Source organism: Perna viridis, chromosome 13, assembly GCF_037379345.1.
Source record: "Perna viridis isolate PV_CMFRI_1.1 ecotype Kerala chromosome 13, ASM3737934v1, whole genome shotgun sequence".
NCBI classification, from domain to species: domain Eukaryota; kingdom Metazoa; phylum Mollusca; class Bivalvia; order Mytilida; family Mytilidae; genus Perna; species Perna viridis.
The window spans coordinates 1461447-1477626 of record NC_142457.1 but is presented as its reverse complement, the minus strand read 5'-3'; the positions used below and the strand labels follow the sequence as shown (position 1 = coordinate 1477626).

The following is a 16180-nucleotide window of genomic DNA, read 5'->3' as shown; positions in this document are numbered from 1 at the left end:
TTCAAAAGTCAACATAATACAGGAATACAGGTTTCACTGTCGAACTTATGAAATGAACTCAGATTGTCCTTTTTACTATGAAAAAAGACAAACTGATATTTTATGGAACAATACATTTTGTCCAAGTTTCATGACTACATGCTATGATTCATCTCTCTGTTCATACACAGTTTTAATCGGCTTATATATACAGTCTTAAATGTCTTCAATGCACAGTCAGGCATAGCTTCAATACACTGAGTCTTACATGGCTTCAATACACAGAGTCTTACATGGCTTCAATGCACAGAGTCTGACATGGCTTCAATGCACAGAGTTTGACATGGCTTTAATACACAGAGTCTGACATGGCTTCAATACACAGAGTCTTACATGGCTTTAATACATTTTTATTTGTATAACCTTAGATATCACAATGTTATGGTCATCAAAGCCAACACAATGCCTAATATCACACTCCTTTGTTATCACATGTATCAAGATATTTTAGGCATTGCCATGGAAACAATTGTAAGGGTGCCATTGTAATATTTTCAAAATATGACCTCTATGAACTTAGTCTTCAAAAATCTATTTTTGCAAACAATTTAACTTACTACTTAAATTCATGCCTTCAGTATTTACTGACGTTTATATTTACAATTGAGAGATATTAGACATTGGAAATATATTTTTATTATAATTGTTTTGTTTGCAAAGAAAAAGAAGTACAGAACAATTGGAGGTGAATTGATAAGAATAAAATACATTGATTAGAAATGTAACAACAAGGAAAGGTCTGAGCTGAAAGCAAATTGTCAACAGAAACTATTGAATTGTTTTATACAAACATAATTTCTTTACTTGGCCTAATCTATAAATAACTGCTAGACATTAATTGATAAAAAAACAAAGTCAATATATAATTTGAATTTGAATTTATAAATGTTGTCTTCCAATCCATAAAAATATCAACTATTTGAATTTTTCTAAAGTTTATTTCTTAGTACAAAGGCACCCATACAGAGGAAACTTCAATGTATCATCATAAATATAATGGAGCAACCATTCAATATATAGGAAAGGGTAGGAATCATTTTGTTTTCCTGGTCCTTATTTCACATTATCTTACTCACCCTCTTAAATTAAATGGTTGCACCATAATGGGGTCTTCTTTGTTCACAGATCTGTGACAAAAACAAAACATTGGGTCATCATGACGAAATAGACTTAACAATGGTATAACAAAAATAAAAGCTCCAAAGCATGATATACATAATCCCGTATAAAAATGCTGATTCAGAAAATGTAATGGATTTCAGAAAATATATATATATGTGAAAAAATGCATAATGTAGCTTTGAACTTTGTATATTTTCTTGTTAAAACAAAATTCTACATTTACAGGAGTTACCTCCCCTACAATAAATAATCATTTTCACAAATAAGAGAAAGTATTATTTGATCCCAAAACTGGAGTTTAAATAATAAAAAATGATGATGACAAAAATTGGAGAGGTGTACAAACTTTAAATAATCATTTTATTCACAACCTCTTTATATCAACATAAAATATAATGATGTAGCATAGGATAAAATTATTGTAAACACACACAAAAAAAAGTTTATTTTATCCAAAGCCATATTACAATAAGGAAGTATATGCTGGGATTTACATTTTTTTCAAAGAACCAGTTTACTAATTAATGAGCCATTTGTGAATTGAGTAAGTAAACCTATTCATTTCAAATGAAATGTTGTTAGGAAATATTAATTTGGAATTACTTATTTGTATCCATTCAATTAATATTCAGATGAATAAATGTCCACATCAATGGTTTAAGGGAGACAATCAATTATATTTAAAAATCTTGTCATAATTATCATTGCATAAGGAAATATTAACAAGTCATCCAATTGAGTATACAAACTTACTGATGATTACAGACAAAAAAAAAACCAAATGTTATCACAAACATGTGATCATCTGATTATAGCCACCAAGTATGCTTACAGGGATATTCATACCTTGGTACATTTAAGACCTGATTTTACAATGAATTAACCCTGTTTGAAAAAAAAATAATCTAAGACAAAACAGTTAAACAGATACACAGACAGACAGACAGGCACAAACCTCAAATTAAAAAGGCCATGTTAGTACATCTTTACTTATGGTGCAGCATGTGATAATTTACACAGGAAAAAAATGATACCTAAGTTTTTCATATGTTTTGAAAAAAACCATGTTTATTATATGTTTTTTTAGAAAAGCAGAGGATGCTTACCCTACCGGTGCACCTGGTCCATGCTCCCAGTTTTTAGTAGAGTCCAAGTTGCTCATTTACTTTTGTTACCTTGTATGTATGATTTTAGATACTTTATGTTCTTTGTTGTGTATGTCTGTTTTCCATGTATGGTCTTTGTCCCTGGATTACATTCTTTTGATTACCGCTATAACCTTGGTTCCCTTGATTACTCTTTCACATGTTAAGGACCAACATGAAAAACATGTGTTTCTTACTAACAAAGTAATTCTAGACAAACAATTAAATAAAACATGTAAAAGACATATGATAATCATACGTTTTTAACAGAATTTCACACACAAAAAGAGTATGGTTTACTTATGATTTTTGAAAACCTGATTGCTTGTGTTTTTAAAAGGACCAAAGCATATTTTTACCATATTGGTCCCATACATTTGTTTCCATATGTTTTAAAATGTATGAAAACATTGTGCAATTTTTTCTGTGTAGATAAATACAGAATTACAGCAGTTTTGAAGTAGAGACATAAAATATCTCAGTGAGTTCGTTATGTCAAGGTGTAATGTTCTGTCCAGACTTTCAAAACTGACGTTCATCAGGGGCATTACAGTGGATTTGATGTTACATTGCCATTAAAAATTCAGTATCTTGGTAGTAGCCTTAACCTGGAAGCCTGGGTCGTAATTTCTCTCAAATATAACCCTATGTTACCAGTGACATCTTCTGTCTCTTGATTGGCTGAGAGGATATGACATTATTTATTTACTTTTATACGTTTTAATATTCAAATTTTTGAAAATGTGTTTCAGTATTTCTTTCAAATTACTTTTCTTATCTTTTGATACAAATGTACAAAAATGAAGGATCTATTGATATTTTGTAGATCTATGGATATTTTGTGGATCTATGGATATTTTACAGGTTCTTCAATTTGATTCATGTTCTATAAATGTTTCAAATTTATAAAATATTATACTTCATACAAAAATCTTGAATTCTGATTGGGTAATGTGTAATGAATTATTTTAGTTTAATCCCTGAATATCTTTACTTGCCCCGCCCCCACTGGACAGTGATTAGTGGATCGATATACCACCCCCGACAACACAATATAAATGAGATATTAGATGAATCAGAAGAAAAATAACTAGCAAAAGTCAATGAAAAACAGTCATTATTAAAGAAAAATTCCTACATAAACATGTATATTGTCGTTCAACATTATAATCACATGAGAACACACAAAAATAAGACATTACAGAAAAACATGAAAAAGATTACATCAGAAAGGTTATATGTACATTATAAAAAAAGGAAACAAAAACATTCAAACAATGCAGATAAATGGCCAATAAATAAAACATTACTAAATACATTGTATAGCAATAAAACATCTGAAATATGAAAAATATATCAATACACTGTACTTCCAAAATAAAGATATGGAAACAACACATTGGACATTTGTTTTTAAATATTTATATTTATTAAGTTGTAAAGCACATCTCTTTAGCAACAGCTAAAATAAAACAAAATGATGTTCAATTTGTAACACATGAAGAGTTGTATCCCTTTAAAAAAGATTTAGTCCCTTTATACACAGAGAGAAGTTGTTCCCATTAAGAAATATAAAGTGGGTAACGCTGGAACACGAAGAGTTATTCCCCTTAGATGATAATGAAAAGTTATTTCTCTTTGACAATGAGGAGTTGCAAAATAAACCACCATATTACTAATAAAACATTGTAGGATGGATTTCCTCAATATGAAAAATATCTCAAAACTACTATAAAATATTGTCCAAAGTATCGTACTATACATAATACTTCTAAAACCGAACAAAATGTGGACTATATAACTATATAATCTAATATATCACAATAAATAAAAGTCAGGAATGTAACACAACACATGGGACCCAAATAAAGAAAGACAACTCCTGTTCTTATTCAAATATTTTCATATCACAAAAATTCAAGATTTCTTCTCCACACAAGGTCTATCATTTTAGTTCTTGGTGAATAATATGAACATAGATTAAAGTTTAACCAGCACAAATCGTAGTGAACTTTCTCCTTTTAGAAGACAGGAAACTTTGCAACATATGTTTTTCATATGCTCTGAAAGCACCTGAAAAACATTTTATTTTCACATATGTTTAGGACCACCAAGACAAAAACAAATGTTAAAGACTAATAAATTATCAATGAAAATACGGTAAAAAAATCAAATGTTAATTATAAGTCATCCATAGGAATTAATATATGAAAAAGGTACAACTTCTGTTTCAATGTGATTTTTTATAGGTACAAAAACATAAATTTCTATATTGGTCATTAACATATGTTTCTAAAACATATGAAAACATATGTTGCAAATATTCTGTATAAACAGGAGTTCACTATACATGTATTTGATGCTATCATGTTAATTCTGTATAGGTAATATGATCACTCTTTGTCTTGCAATTCTTTCTCCAAACGTCCAGTCTTTTTCAACATAGCTCTAAAGTCAAATTGCTGAGACTCATGTGCTGGTTTTCTCCGCAGTGTGCCTTTTGTTAGATCAATATTGGTTTTTCGTAACTTCTTCTTGACGAAATCTTCATTATTGTTGATCTCATTGATGAGGTGATCACGACCATTTTGCATGATATGGTTCCTGTAAATAAACAAGCAACAATACATTTAGTATCATGAGCTAAGGCTAAAAAAATAATACATCTGTTCCCTGCTACCCTCCCTACTCTAGTTTTTTTCCCTATCCTAAAGATTTTTATGGCCATTTTGGCTCAAGCACCGTAAAAATCTAGATTGTTTCCCCATTAACTCAATGTAAAATGTTTTAGAAATAAACTTACCTACCTATCCTTTTTGTTCTTGCTGGTAGCAAAAATTAGTTTTTACAGACTGTCAAAAATTTCATAAATAGTGAAACTTAAGGATCCATTTTGTCTTCACTGAAATTTTATATTTCATGCCATATGCAAAAGGTTTTCTTAAATAGAAAGAAAACAGTTAGAAATTTTATCAATCTATTTAAGCACTGGTTTGAAAAAAAAAACAACCAACATAAATTCAGCCATAATTAAATATTTAAGCTGGGAACTGAAATAAAGCTTTATGCTCCTCCACCAATCATGCATCCTTGAAATTTAATGTAATTAAAACAATATTTTAAAACTAAAATTTCTAATTTGCTCAAAATTTAACTAAATCTATTGAAAGGTACTGAACAACTGTGCTAAGTTTTAAACAAAATCATTGATTAGTTCTCAATTTGCAAGACAGACAGACAGACACGCAGCTTGATTTAAGGTATCACATAATTATAGCCATTTCATGTGACATTGTATAAAAAATCACAAAAAAAAATTGCTGTCAAAAGGTCTCCTCATAATGGAATACACCTTTGTGAAAGACATCAGAATCGAATAAGCACAAACTTGGATTGACATTCTAAATTGCCAAAATAAGTCTATACAAATACACTGGTTAATAATATGATACTGAGCCCTAAATAAAAAAAAAATGGTTGACCTTACCTACCTAGAAAAATCTGACCCCAAAAATTATTCTAATCTTCACATTTTTTTTTATCTTTGACAGATATTAAGCACTTATATTTATATCCTCCTGTGTACTTAGAAATATTTGTAACATTCAGTCTGTATGATGCTGTTATCACCTCATTTTGTTTTAACTCCAAATTTCAGATTCTGAATAGTAATAAAAAAAATTATTTTCTTACCTACCTACCAACAACAAAATTACGAGTTGAGAACAGTATATTAATTAGACCTGAACCTGAGATTAGACTAACACTAACTAATCTATAGTGCTAATTAGTGGCTTGTTTGGTAACAATATAAATCAAGTACATGTATCATGCTACAATATCAGATGCTGTCTGGTTTATTGCTTATACTAGATACGATGAGGCAGAAACTGTGGAGAAATTGCAATAAAAATATTGGTATATGCCCAAAAAGAGTTGTTAAATTTACATTCAAACTTTACCCTGTTTAAATGGAAACTAATCAAAATTAATATTTTCATCCAATGAAAATTCAATATTTCAAACATTCAAAATTATTCAAAATTTTGAAAATGATTATTTCAACTTAAATAAAGACAATTTAACATTTTCCATTACCAGCTTCTGTTTGATGTATAGTTAAGGTTTCTGTCCTGGAAAAATAATTTAACTTCTTGGACACTGCTATTGACAGCTTACACAACTAAAACCATTATGTCAATGGCTACAACATTGTACTCACACAATATTGACACATAAGGCAAAAAATAATACGTCTGTTTCCTGCTACCTTACCTACCTTTGTTTGTGTGCCTATCTTAAACAATTTATGGCCATTTTTAATCAAGTACCATGGAAGTCTAGATTTTTTACCCATTAACTCCAAGTAGAATGATTTTAAAAAATAAAATAATTTCCCTACCTACCAACCCTGTTTTGTTCTTCCTGGTAACAGGAAACATGACTCTTTGTTTTGATTTACTACACACACACACACGACTTACTCTTGGAATTGCACTTTTTGTCCAGGATTCGTTTTGAATCCATTAGGAATCACAGGTTTCAGAGAACTAGGTATCACATTAGAATTTTCATCTGCCGTAGGCGAAGAGAGTCCATTTAATAGCAAAGGAGGTACTGGTGCTGCCCTGGTCTTCTTTGACACAGGTGGTGTCGGTGCTTTGCTCTTTGTAGGTGGCACTGTACCTGGTGGGGGTGGTGGCGGAGGAGGAACTGGGATGGATGGTGGTGCATTACTTGTTGAAGGTAACTCTGGCGGGGGGGATGGAGGAGGAGGAGGGAAATAGATTTGAGGTTGTTGCCGCTGACTTGAGCTAAAGGACGTGTCAGGACTGGTTCCCTCATTTGCTGGTACCTGCTGTCTTTTGCTCCACAGGTGAACAACACTGAGTGCACATTCATCTTCAAGTCTTTTTGTTAAATCGTTCACTGTATTTTCAATTAAAAGTTCATCTTTGTTCGAAACTAAATCTGGCTCAATTTTACCTTCTTTTCTAGAATTTGAATATCTATAAAAGCAAAATCATTTCCATCATAATAAAAATAAAGTATTAATCTCTGTACTGTAAATTCATAAATAGATAAGAAAAGATGTCATTAAACTTTGATTTAAAAACCATACAGCATGACCTTTTAGAACTTTAAGAAATACTGTATAGATTGTAAATAACTTCTGCATCACACTTGAAATGCCAGTTACTCCTTTTTTAAGATAGTTGTAAGTCTGAACTAAAATATTAGCAATTAAAACTATAAGATGGCTTCCGTTTATGAAGACAAATATTGTAAAATGTAAAAAAATAATGAAAACCCCTTTAAGTTTTTTTAAACTATCATTTGAAGCCTGATTAAATTAACAGCAATATACCATATATTATAGAAGTGTTTATGAAAATGTAAAATAATTTCTGAATTTACAGCATAGTTAATTGATCTGGTCACTAGCATATATATAGAGAGAGCTTAAGAAAAAATGATTGAAATTGAACAGCCAATAAAAATTGGGGAAAGTCCTTTAAAACCGGCAAGGATTAAATGCATGCAGTCCATAAACGTAAAAAGGAAGCGTTATAAATTCTAAAAATAAAGTCACCACAACAAAGCAGAAATTATCCCATTATGATCCTATGTCCTTGACATTTCACCTTTCACATCTTAAGGGTAGAATTTTTAAATATTTGATACAATACATGTTCTATTTACAGCATGTATGAACTATTCCTTATTGTTTCTAATTTACTGAATTTTAATGCTTTTCGGGGGTATATTTTTATTGACATTTTGTACTTTTTTCATCAATGTACTTTTCAAGACTTACCAGTCTACTGTAGAGTTCAAAAGTTATTGAATGTGTTTGTAGTTATAGACCAGAATTGAAATTAATATTTTATGCATATAGATAAAGTATCAGTAAAATAACTTCATCTTTTCTGATAGACTTGAATCTTTTCTTATTTCATTTATAAAAGAAATAAATAAACACCAGTAAAGTTGAATGTACATGTCATAAAGGTCTGTTTACAATTACTGAAGACCATTTGGTGACCTCTGAAACTATTTATTATTTTGTATTTCTGTTATATCCTAATGCATTTGTTACGTTTCAGTATATCTGTTCTTATTTTTGCTGTTTCAATGGCTGTTTAAGAACAAAAACCAACTACAAGCCTACTCCATTAGCTTAAATTATGTACATTTTAAAATGTTTCTTTGTGAATATGGTCAAATATAATGTGTGAGCACCAATCACTTGAAAGGATTAGATAAGTTTACATACATTGCATTCCTTAATAAGTGAAATAACTCACTAGTTTTAACTTACCCAGAATTCTGTGCAAATGAATTATAATACTCAGCAGACTCAGGCTCTATAACACCCTTCATCTCTCTGGAAATAGATCAATATAAATACTACAATGATTATGCATAGTGTTAATAAAGACTTTTTTGATTAAACAAAAAATTGATGTCTTCCAAAAAATTACATAGACTCAACAGTTGCCATTTTCAACATAAATTTTAAATTGTGTGTACAGCGAAATAGTATTCGTGTTTCGATGCTTTGAGACATTTTGACGGGAGAAAGTGAAATCACAGAATTTACTTCACAATGTGAATTAATGTTTTTCTGATGCAGTTGGTATTGTGTTTGCTTTGACATCATGTGACATCTATGATGCTGAAACAAGGCAACCTAACCGATGTAGCTCACAACCTCGAGTTTCATTGGACAAATGTGATAGCAAACATGAAAATTAAGGCTCCTTTGGGGGAGTTGGTGTCCGGAATATTTTCCATCACTTTTATATATTGAATAATTGGAAATAATTCACTTGTTGAACCAATAAAATAATTGAAATTTGAAACACAGTACAATGATCACACAGTTCACCAAATAAAATCTTAATCAGATCTGGTTTATAACAAAGCGTCACCTATCTACTTTTAAGGATGGTACCTATTTTTTTTTTACTCTGGATTTTGATACTGGCAATATCATGTGGAATTTCTTGATGAGAGCATCCAATATTATCCTGTTAATTGGTAATCTAATAATTGTATTTTTGATCATTTCAATGTTCTTTTGGAAAAAATTCGAGTAATACAACTACAAACTATTTGTACGTGACATCATTTTCATAAAAAAATCTGAAGAAGATGCAATGGTATCATAATCACTCCCAGTGTTTTGACAGATTTTCATGTTAGAGAGTTGGAGAAATATCTGTCCAAAAGATTAAATAAAAGTAAAGATTACCGCAGCTTTAATACAAATTATAGCAAAACAGCATTGATAAATTCAACTTCAAAGTTGCCAAATGAATTCTAAAAATAATTGCGATGATTTTATGACTCTGTCAAAAAATGTTTATTCAGAGGGGATATACAGGTCAAAAAGTAAAGAAAATGCTGTGTCTAGAGTACTACAAAAATTTACCTCAAATTCATCCACCCATAATAATTAATTTACAGAAGTTGACAAACCTGTTTAATGAACAGCTACAAGTATAGAAAAACTACACAGATCAATTAAAAACAAAATAATCCTTAAGAATAAGATATGTCTGTAATAATAACTAAGAAAATCCAATTTATATTGGAGACAGGTGATGCTCTGGGTTTTATACCTATCTTGAAGATCAATAATTGCATATAGATCTGACCAACAGACTAAGGTGATAATTGGCAACAGCAGAGAAAAGTCTGTGGTTCTGAAATTATCACGGAGGACCAACCAAGACTAGAAAAATAAAGTTGTTCTCACCTGCAAATTTTCTATTTAAACAAACATATAATGGCTGATAGAAATTAATAAATGATGGGAGTATTGTCTCGTACATTTAGTCCATACTACATGTATCAAAGAGGGCAGGGGGTTGCAAATGGATCATTTTATTTCCAAGAAGCTTTCATTGTTTAATCTGCCTTGACCAACCTGGAACATCATGTTCAATGGCAATCCCAGAATGCCATACGTTTTCTGAACTAGTCCATTTACCAACTAGCTAGACCAATCAAACACTGCATTATCATTGCACTGCAAATGAGGAAAACAGGATGACAGAATTTCTTAAAACTTAGCAGCAAGAACATCATATGTTGTTACGCAAATTATCAGGAAATTTTGATTCTCTTTTTTATGGGACTTTGTTCCATAGTTCCATATATCCATCAATGACACTTGTTTGTCCCATTATCATGATTTCAATAAAAAGTTATCAATCCAGATGAAACCATTAAATCAACCATCAGCGTTAATGACAGACCATTTTACATTCCAGCAACTAAGGTGAGAATCAAGTTGCTGTATCACATCATTGTAGTACTATCATCTCCTTTGTTGATGTGAGTAGTAAGGAAGTCATTCATACGCAGCAAGCTCAGAAAATAACATACACAATGCCAGAACAGCACCAGCTTCAGCAGAAAGTAGAGTTAGGGAATAATAACTATAATGGTTGTTGTACCTAGTGGACTCACAGATGGCCGTTACTGATATCTTCAAATTTTAATTAAAAGTTATGAATTCAGATGGAACCATGAAATCAACCATCAGTGGTAATACAGACCATATGACCCTACAGCAGTATATAAGAACCAAGTTCACAACTTTACAATTGTATCTTCTCAATTGAAGATGTGAGTAGTAAGGAAGTCACTCATACTGAAATGGTCACATTTATTCTGTGAGACTGAATAGTATTACTGGGACAATAGACACTGTAACCAATGATAAGAATATTTCTTCTGATTCCCAAGGAGTGGCTGGTAATGATAGGATCTGTTATGCATGTTCTACCACCACAAACACAGAGTCACTGTACTGGACTCTAAATATAATGTCGTCATTAAATATCAAGACAAGACCTTACTGGAGTATCCATGTGGTATGAAAGAAGAGTCATAACAATGTTTATGTGACTGGTTGTTATTCCCATAATTTGTTATTGCTGATGATGTTCCACCAACTACTCATTAAGGATGACACTTTGACTGTCATACAAAACAACTTATTGTTGTTGTTAGGGTAGACTGATCATAAATACTCTCTGGGATAATAAATGATGTTGTCTGTCATACAATTCATTTCTAAATACATTCTGCTATATATTGACTGGTAGTAATTAAACATTTAATTCAAAGTTCTCAACCTTATGATTATCTCATTGAGTAGTTTAATAAAATTATTGTGTTTCCATGTACATGTATGTTATACATTTATAAGGTAGTACTCCATTATACATTTATAAGGTAGAACTCCATTATACAATTATAAGGTAGTACTCCATTATACATTTATAAGGTAGTACTCCATTATACATTTATAAGGTAGTACTCCATTATACATTATGCAGTGTTATTAGATGACCAATTAAAAATATCATAAAATGGAGATTAAATAACATAATCATGTTCTTCTAATAAAATATTTACTACAGCTATATTTTGCATAAAAGGTCTTAACACAAATAAAGTAAATAACACTGCCATAAATTTCTTGTATTAATGTACTTATGGGTAGTTTATCTCTGATCCTTTTGCCCATCAACTTACCTCAAGAAAAAAAATGAGTAAAACAGCATTGTATCACTCAAACAAAAGATTAACCATGTACTGAGGATGGGAAACATTAAGGGGCATAATCAGCTTACCTTCGTTTCTCAAGATGAGGAGGGGGTACATGGATGTCTGCCTCTACTGTCTGCTGTTTGGCACCTGGTCTGTCTCCAGCCACCTGTGTATTAAAAAATATTAGACATTATAATCCAAGTACTAGTACTTTGTTTCCATTGAAAAATAAGTCCAAATAGTTTAGTAACATAATATCTGATATGTTACTAATCAAGACAAACAACTGTACGAAAGAGTTGTCTTCTCTTGGTTATCTCAACTTGAAAAGGGAAATAAAAATACAGTGAAACTTTAGTTAGACAGGTGTCAGGTTTATCAAGGTTCAAAATACTAAAGAGAATATTAAAAAGCAAACAACAAAGACACATTTATATAGTAATACAAATAAGAAAAAAAACCATAAAAACGCAGAAAGTGAGGCCCAAATTTTCAGGCTTACATCCATAATTAGGGAAAAAAGGACTAAATGTGGAGATGGAGACAGAAACAATGTCAACATGGACTGTAGAGACAAGGTGTCCCTCCAAATATTTATCTTCATAATAGGGAAGACACGTCAAGTTCAAGATAAAAATAATAAAATTGCAAGTATAAATTAAAAGTACAATGAAAAACAAATACATTTAAACAGTTATGAAAGGGCTTTTAAAGTATAAGTAATATTCAGAGTTTGGTTTTGACAGGTTTTAAAACTATTCTTGGTTAAGAGAAGCTTTTAGAGTTTGGTTTAGACATGCAGGTTTTCGGATAATTCAGAATTTGGTTTAGACAGGTTTTCAGATAATTCAGTTTGGTTTAGACAGGTTATCAGATAACTCAGTTTGGTTTAGACAGGTTATCAGATAACTCAGAGTTTGGTATAGATATGTTTTTGGATAATTCAGAGTTTGGTTTAGACATGTTTTCGGATAATTCAAAGTTTGGTTCAGATAAGTAATCAGATCACTCAGTTTGGTTTACACAAGTTTTCAGTTTGGTTTTAACAGGTTTTCAGTTTGGTTTTGACAGGTTATCAGATAACTCAGACTTTGGTTTACACAAGTTTTCAGTTTGTTTCAGACATGTTTTCGGATAATTCAGTTTGGTTTAGACATGTAATCAGACAATTGCAACAAAAATTGTGATCTGTCATCTATCACTGATCAGTTTCCAGTCAGTCATTGATCTGTCAAAACGATCCATTTAACTGGTGATCGCATCACGTGACTCTGTGGTCTATGTATTTTACGGTTTTTGTTGTTTTCTTTGTCAATTTTACACAAATATTTACATAATGTGATAAATTTAAACATCAGTTTATATTTTCATTTTACATTTCTTTTATTTAAAACAGACCTTATGTCATTTTACATAACAAAACTGCAACCAGATCGGTCATCGATCATCGATCTGTCAGTGATCAATCAGTCATTGGTCATCGATCTGTCAAATCGTTGCGTGGATCGGTTCAAGGACTGTACATAAGCAATTACATAATCATCTATTGTTTAAAGAAAGTCTGAACTCTGAGGCCATTAACTTCTAGCTCCTACCTGGTATCTACAATATTTCCATCACCAATATCAAACTAATTCTTTCATATACCAGTAGATAAATTACACCAGTATTATCTTTTAAAAAAAAAGATCGCTGACGCAGTAAAATTTTGTTCTTTTTACTTATAAGTTTCTATATTTCATTCAAGAATATTAGCACATGGTTTCAATACAGTTTTTCCGAATGGCACTCAGTTATCAGTATTTCGCCATTGGGAAACAGAATTGTGATCAGGTGACCTGCGTTTCCATAGAAGAGCATCCTAAAGGTCAAAGGGTAAAAAGGTGAAACCATACCGACTGTTTCAGAAAAAATCATTGTAATAAAACTATCAATCTGTTCTGGTTAAGACCACATGCATCATAATGCTCTTACATGTATATATTTGTTAATAAATGTCATATCAGACGCACTTATGTGTTTACTTCCAAGGTTCTAGTTTTAGCACACCTGGATCAAAGCCATCACTTTACGTCTGTTGATCACTGTCCGTCCCCTGTCATCTGTCATCCGTAAACATTTCACACTTTGCTCAACTACATGGAAACCCCTTGACCAATTTTAAACACATTTAGCAGAAATAATGTACGCAAAAGCCTCACAAATTTACAAAAGATCTATTTTTGGTTACACTTAATTAAAAAACATAGCCGCCAGAGGCCATTTCAGCTACTGGTTGAGCAATTTTCAAATATCAAATTCTCTGAAAGTACAGGTGCTAGTGTTTTGAAACGATAGGGTTAATGACCTCAATGTCCTCTAAAAACACGATTCAGGCGACTCCACGGGTGGTTGCTGCCACTCAAAGTTCCAACTGAAACCCTATGGAGAAACACATTTTGGCCTTTATCTTTCCTTTTAATGAGCCAATGGTGACCAAAATTGACAGAAATTATAGGAACAACTTAAAAATTTTGGTACTACTTGATCATACAAGATGGCTGCAAGAGGCCATTTATGCCTATAATTGGTCAAGTTTCAAAGTTAAACTTCTCTTAAACCACAGGTGTAAATGTCTTCAATTTGAAAGCGTTAATAACCCCAAACTACAAACAATTCACTTTTTGTGTGGATCAGCAGATACAGTCCTCTAACCGATCTGCGCAACGATTTGACAAATTGATGACCGTTGACTGATTGATCGCTGACAGACCGATGACTGGTGACTGACCTGATCACAGTTTTGTTATGTAAAATGACGTAAAATCTGTTTTAAATAAAAGAAATGTAAAATAAAAGTATAAATCAATTACATTATGTAAATATGTGTAAAATTTACAAAGAAAACAGCAGAAACAATAAAATACATTTACTGCTCTGTGGTCATGTGATGCGATCACCAGTTCAATGGATCAATTTGACGGATTGATGACTGACCTGAAACTGATCAGTGATTGATGACCGATCGCAATTTTTGTTGCACGGATTGGTTCAGGTACTGTAGCTGTGGACAAATTTTGGCTTATATCTTTGCGTTTACAAAGAACATAAAATAACCGAAATAATAAGTATAAAGCTGAACAAAAGTAAAAGTAAAAAGCAACTTGGACTCCACTAAAATCTGGGAACATGGACCATATGCTCCAATAGGGTAATTCTCCTCTGCTTTTCAAGAAACACATGCCAAGCTGCTCATAAAGTGTCAAGTCTGGGACAGAAGAAAGAGAAAAGAAAAACTATGATATGTTGAACATTGGTTTTCGTGGTGCAGATAGATACAATGTAACTATCCATGAGTTCACGACCATAAAACTTCTGTAGTGATGACTTCAACCTTGTAGCAACATAACCCTGTTCCAGAAGCCTCATTGTAAGAAGTCTAGCGTGGTACAAAAAGTTTGCGTAGTTACAGCAAGCTCTTGCATAAAGTATGAGTTGTGAAAACTCCAAAGGCAGGTGCTGAATGTTGCCATAGATGAAAGAAAAGTTGACAATACGCAATGGAAGGTCATCATGTTTGTCATATGGTCTGGTCAATAGTATTCTCTAAGTGAAGGTCAAGATATGAGGCTGACTTCACAGTGTCTTCAGTATTCTTTATCTAAACTTCTTTCAGGAAGATGTGATGTATAAAATCCCAGAAACCAGGATTGTTTTATGGAAATACATCATCTATATAGAAGAAACAGAGATCTGGCTAAAAAATGCTCCTTCTTTTGGATTATAGATCAGCTCTTAAGAGTGTAGGAATTAGTCAAGGAGTAAAGGAGCAAAATTTAATCCAATTGGAATGCCACCCACTTATTGAAATATGTGTAAACCACACAAGATAAATATGTTGTTGATAAAAGAATTGCAGTGTTTTAAAAACATTCTGAACAAAAAGGAACACGCAGCAAGGTGGTTTCAATTTACCATTTACTTGTTGAGTTGCAGTTTAATAAAGAACTAATTTAGGCCTTTTAGTTTTAATTGTTACAATCTACAATCTATCATTAAAAGACATCAATATTTCACATTGTCTCTTTCAATGTTTAAATGCTTAGTAACAGTCAGATACAACCCTAAAATGCTTAGTAACAGTCAGATACAACCCTGAAATGGACTCAAGGTTATGTTGTGTTGTTGATCTCAAATTACAGTCAAACCTGTGATTGCGCCTACCTGCATTCGGCAATAACTCGCCTTAAGGGACTATGGGTACAGTTCTGAACCAGTTCATGCAACTATTTGACAAATCGATAACCAATGACTGATTGATTGCT

General features: G+C 31.8%; 1 protein-coding gene across 14 annotated transcripts in view; it reads right to left on the bottom strand.

Annotated features, from left to right (window-relative positions):
* Nucleotides 1–373: 373 nt before the first annotated feature.
* Nucleotides 374–16180, bottom strand: part of LOC148599179 (myosin-IIIb-like) — a 93481-nt gene continuing 77674 nt past the window's right edge. For 12 of the 14 annotated variants that reach the window (XM_088558397.1, XM_088558403.1, XM_088558399.1 and 9 more), the window contains 4 exons: nt 11960–12042; nt 8629–8694; nt 6791–7315; nt 374–4910 (listed from right to left, as the gene is read on the bottom strand). In XM_088558397.1, coding sequence (XP_088414523.1) covers nt 4700–4910; nt 6791–7315; nt 8629–8694; nt 11960–12042 — 885 coding nt within the window. In that variant the 3' untranslated portion in view covers nt 374–4699. The remainder of the gene's footprint in view (nt 4911–6790; nt 7316–8628; nt 8695–11959; nt 12043–16180) is intronic. The other 2 variants (XM_088558408.1, XM_088558407.1) reach the window with 2 other exon arrangements.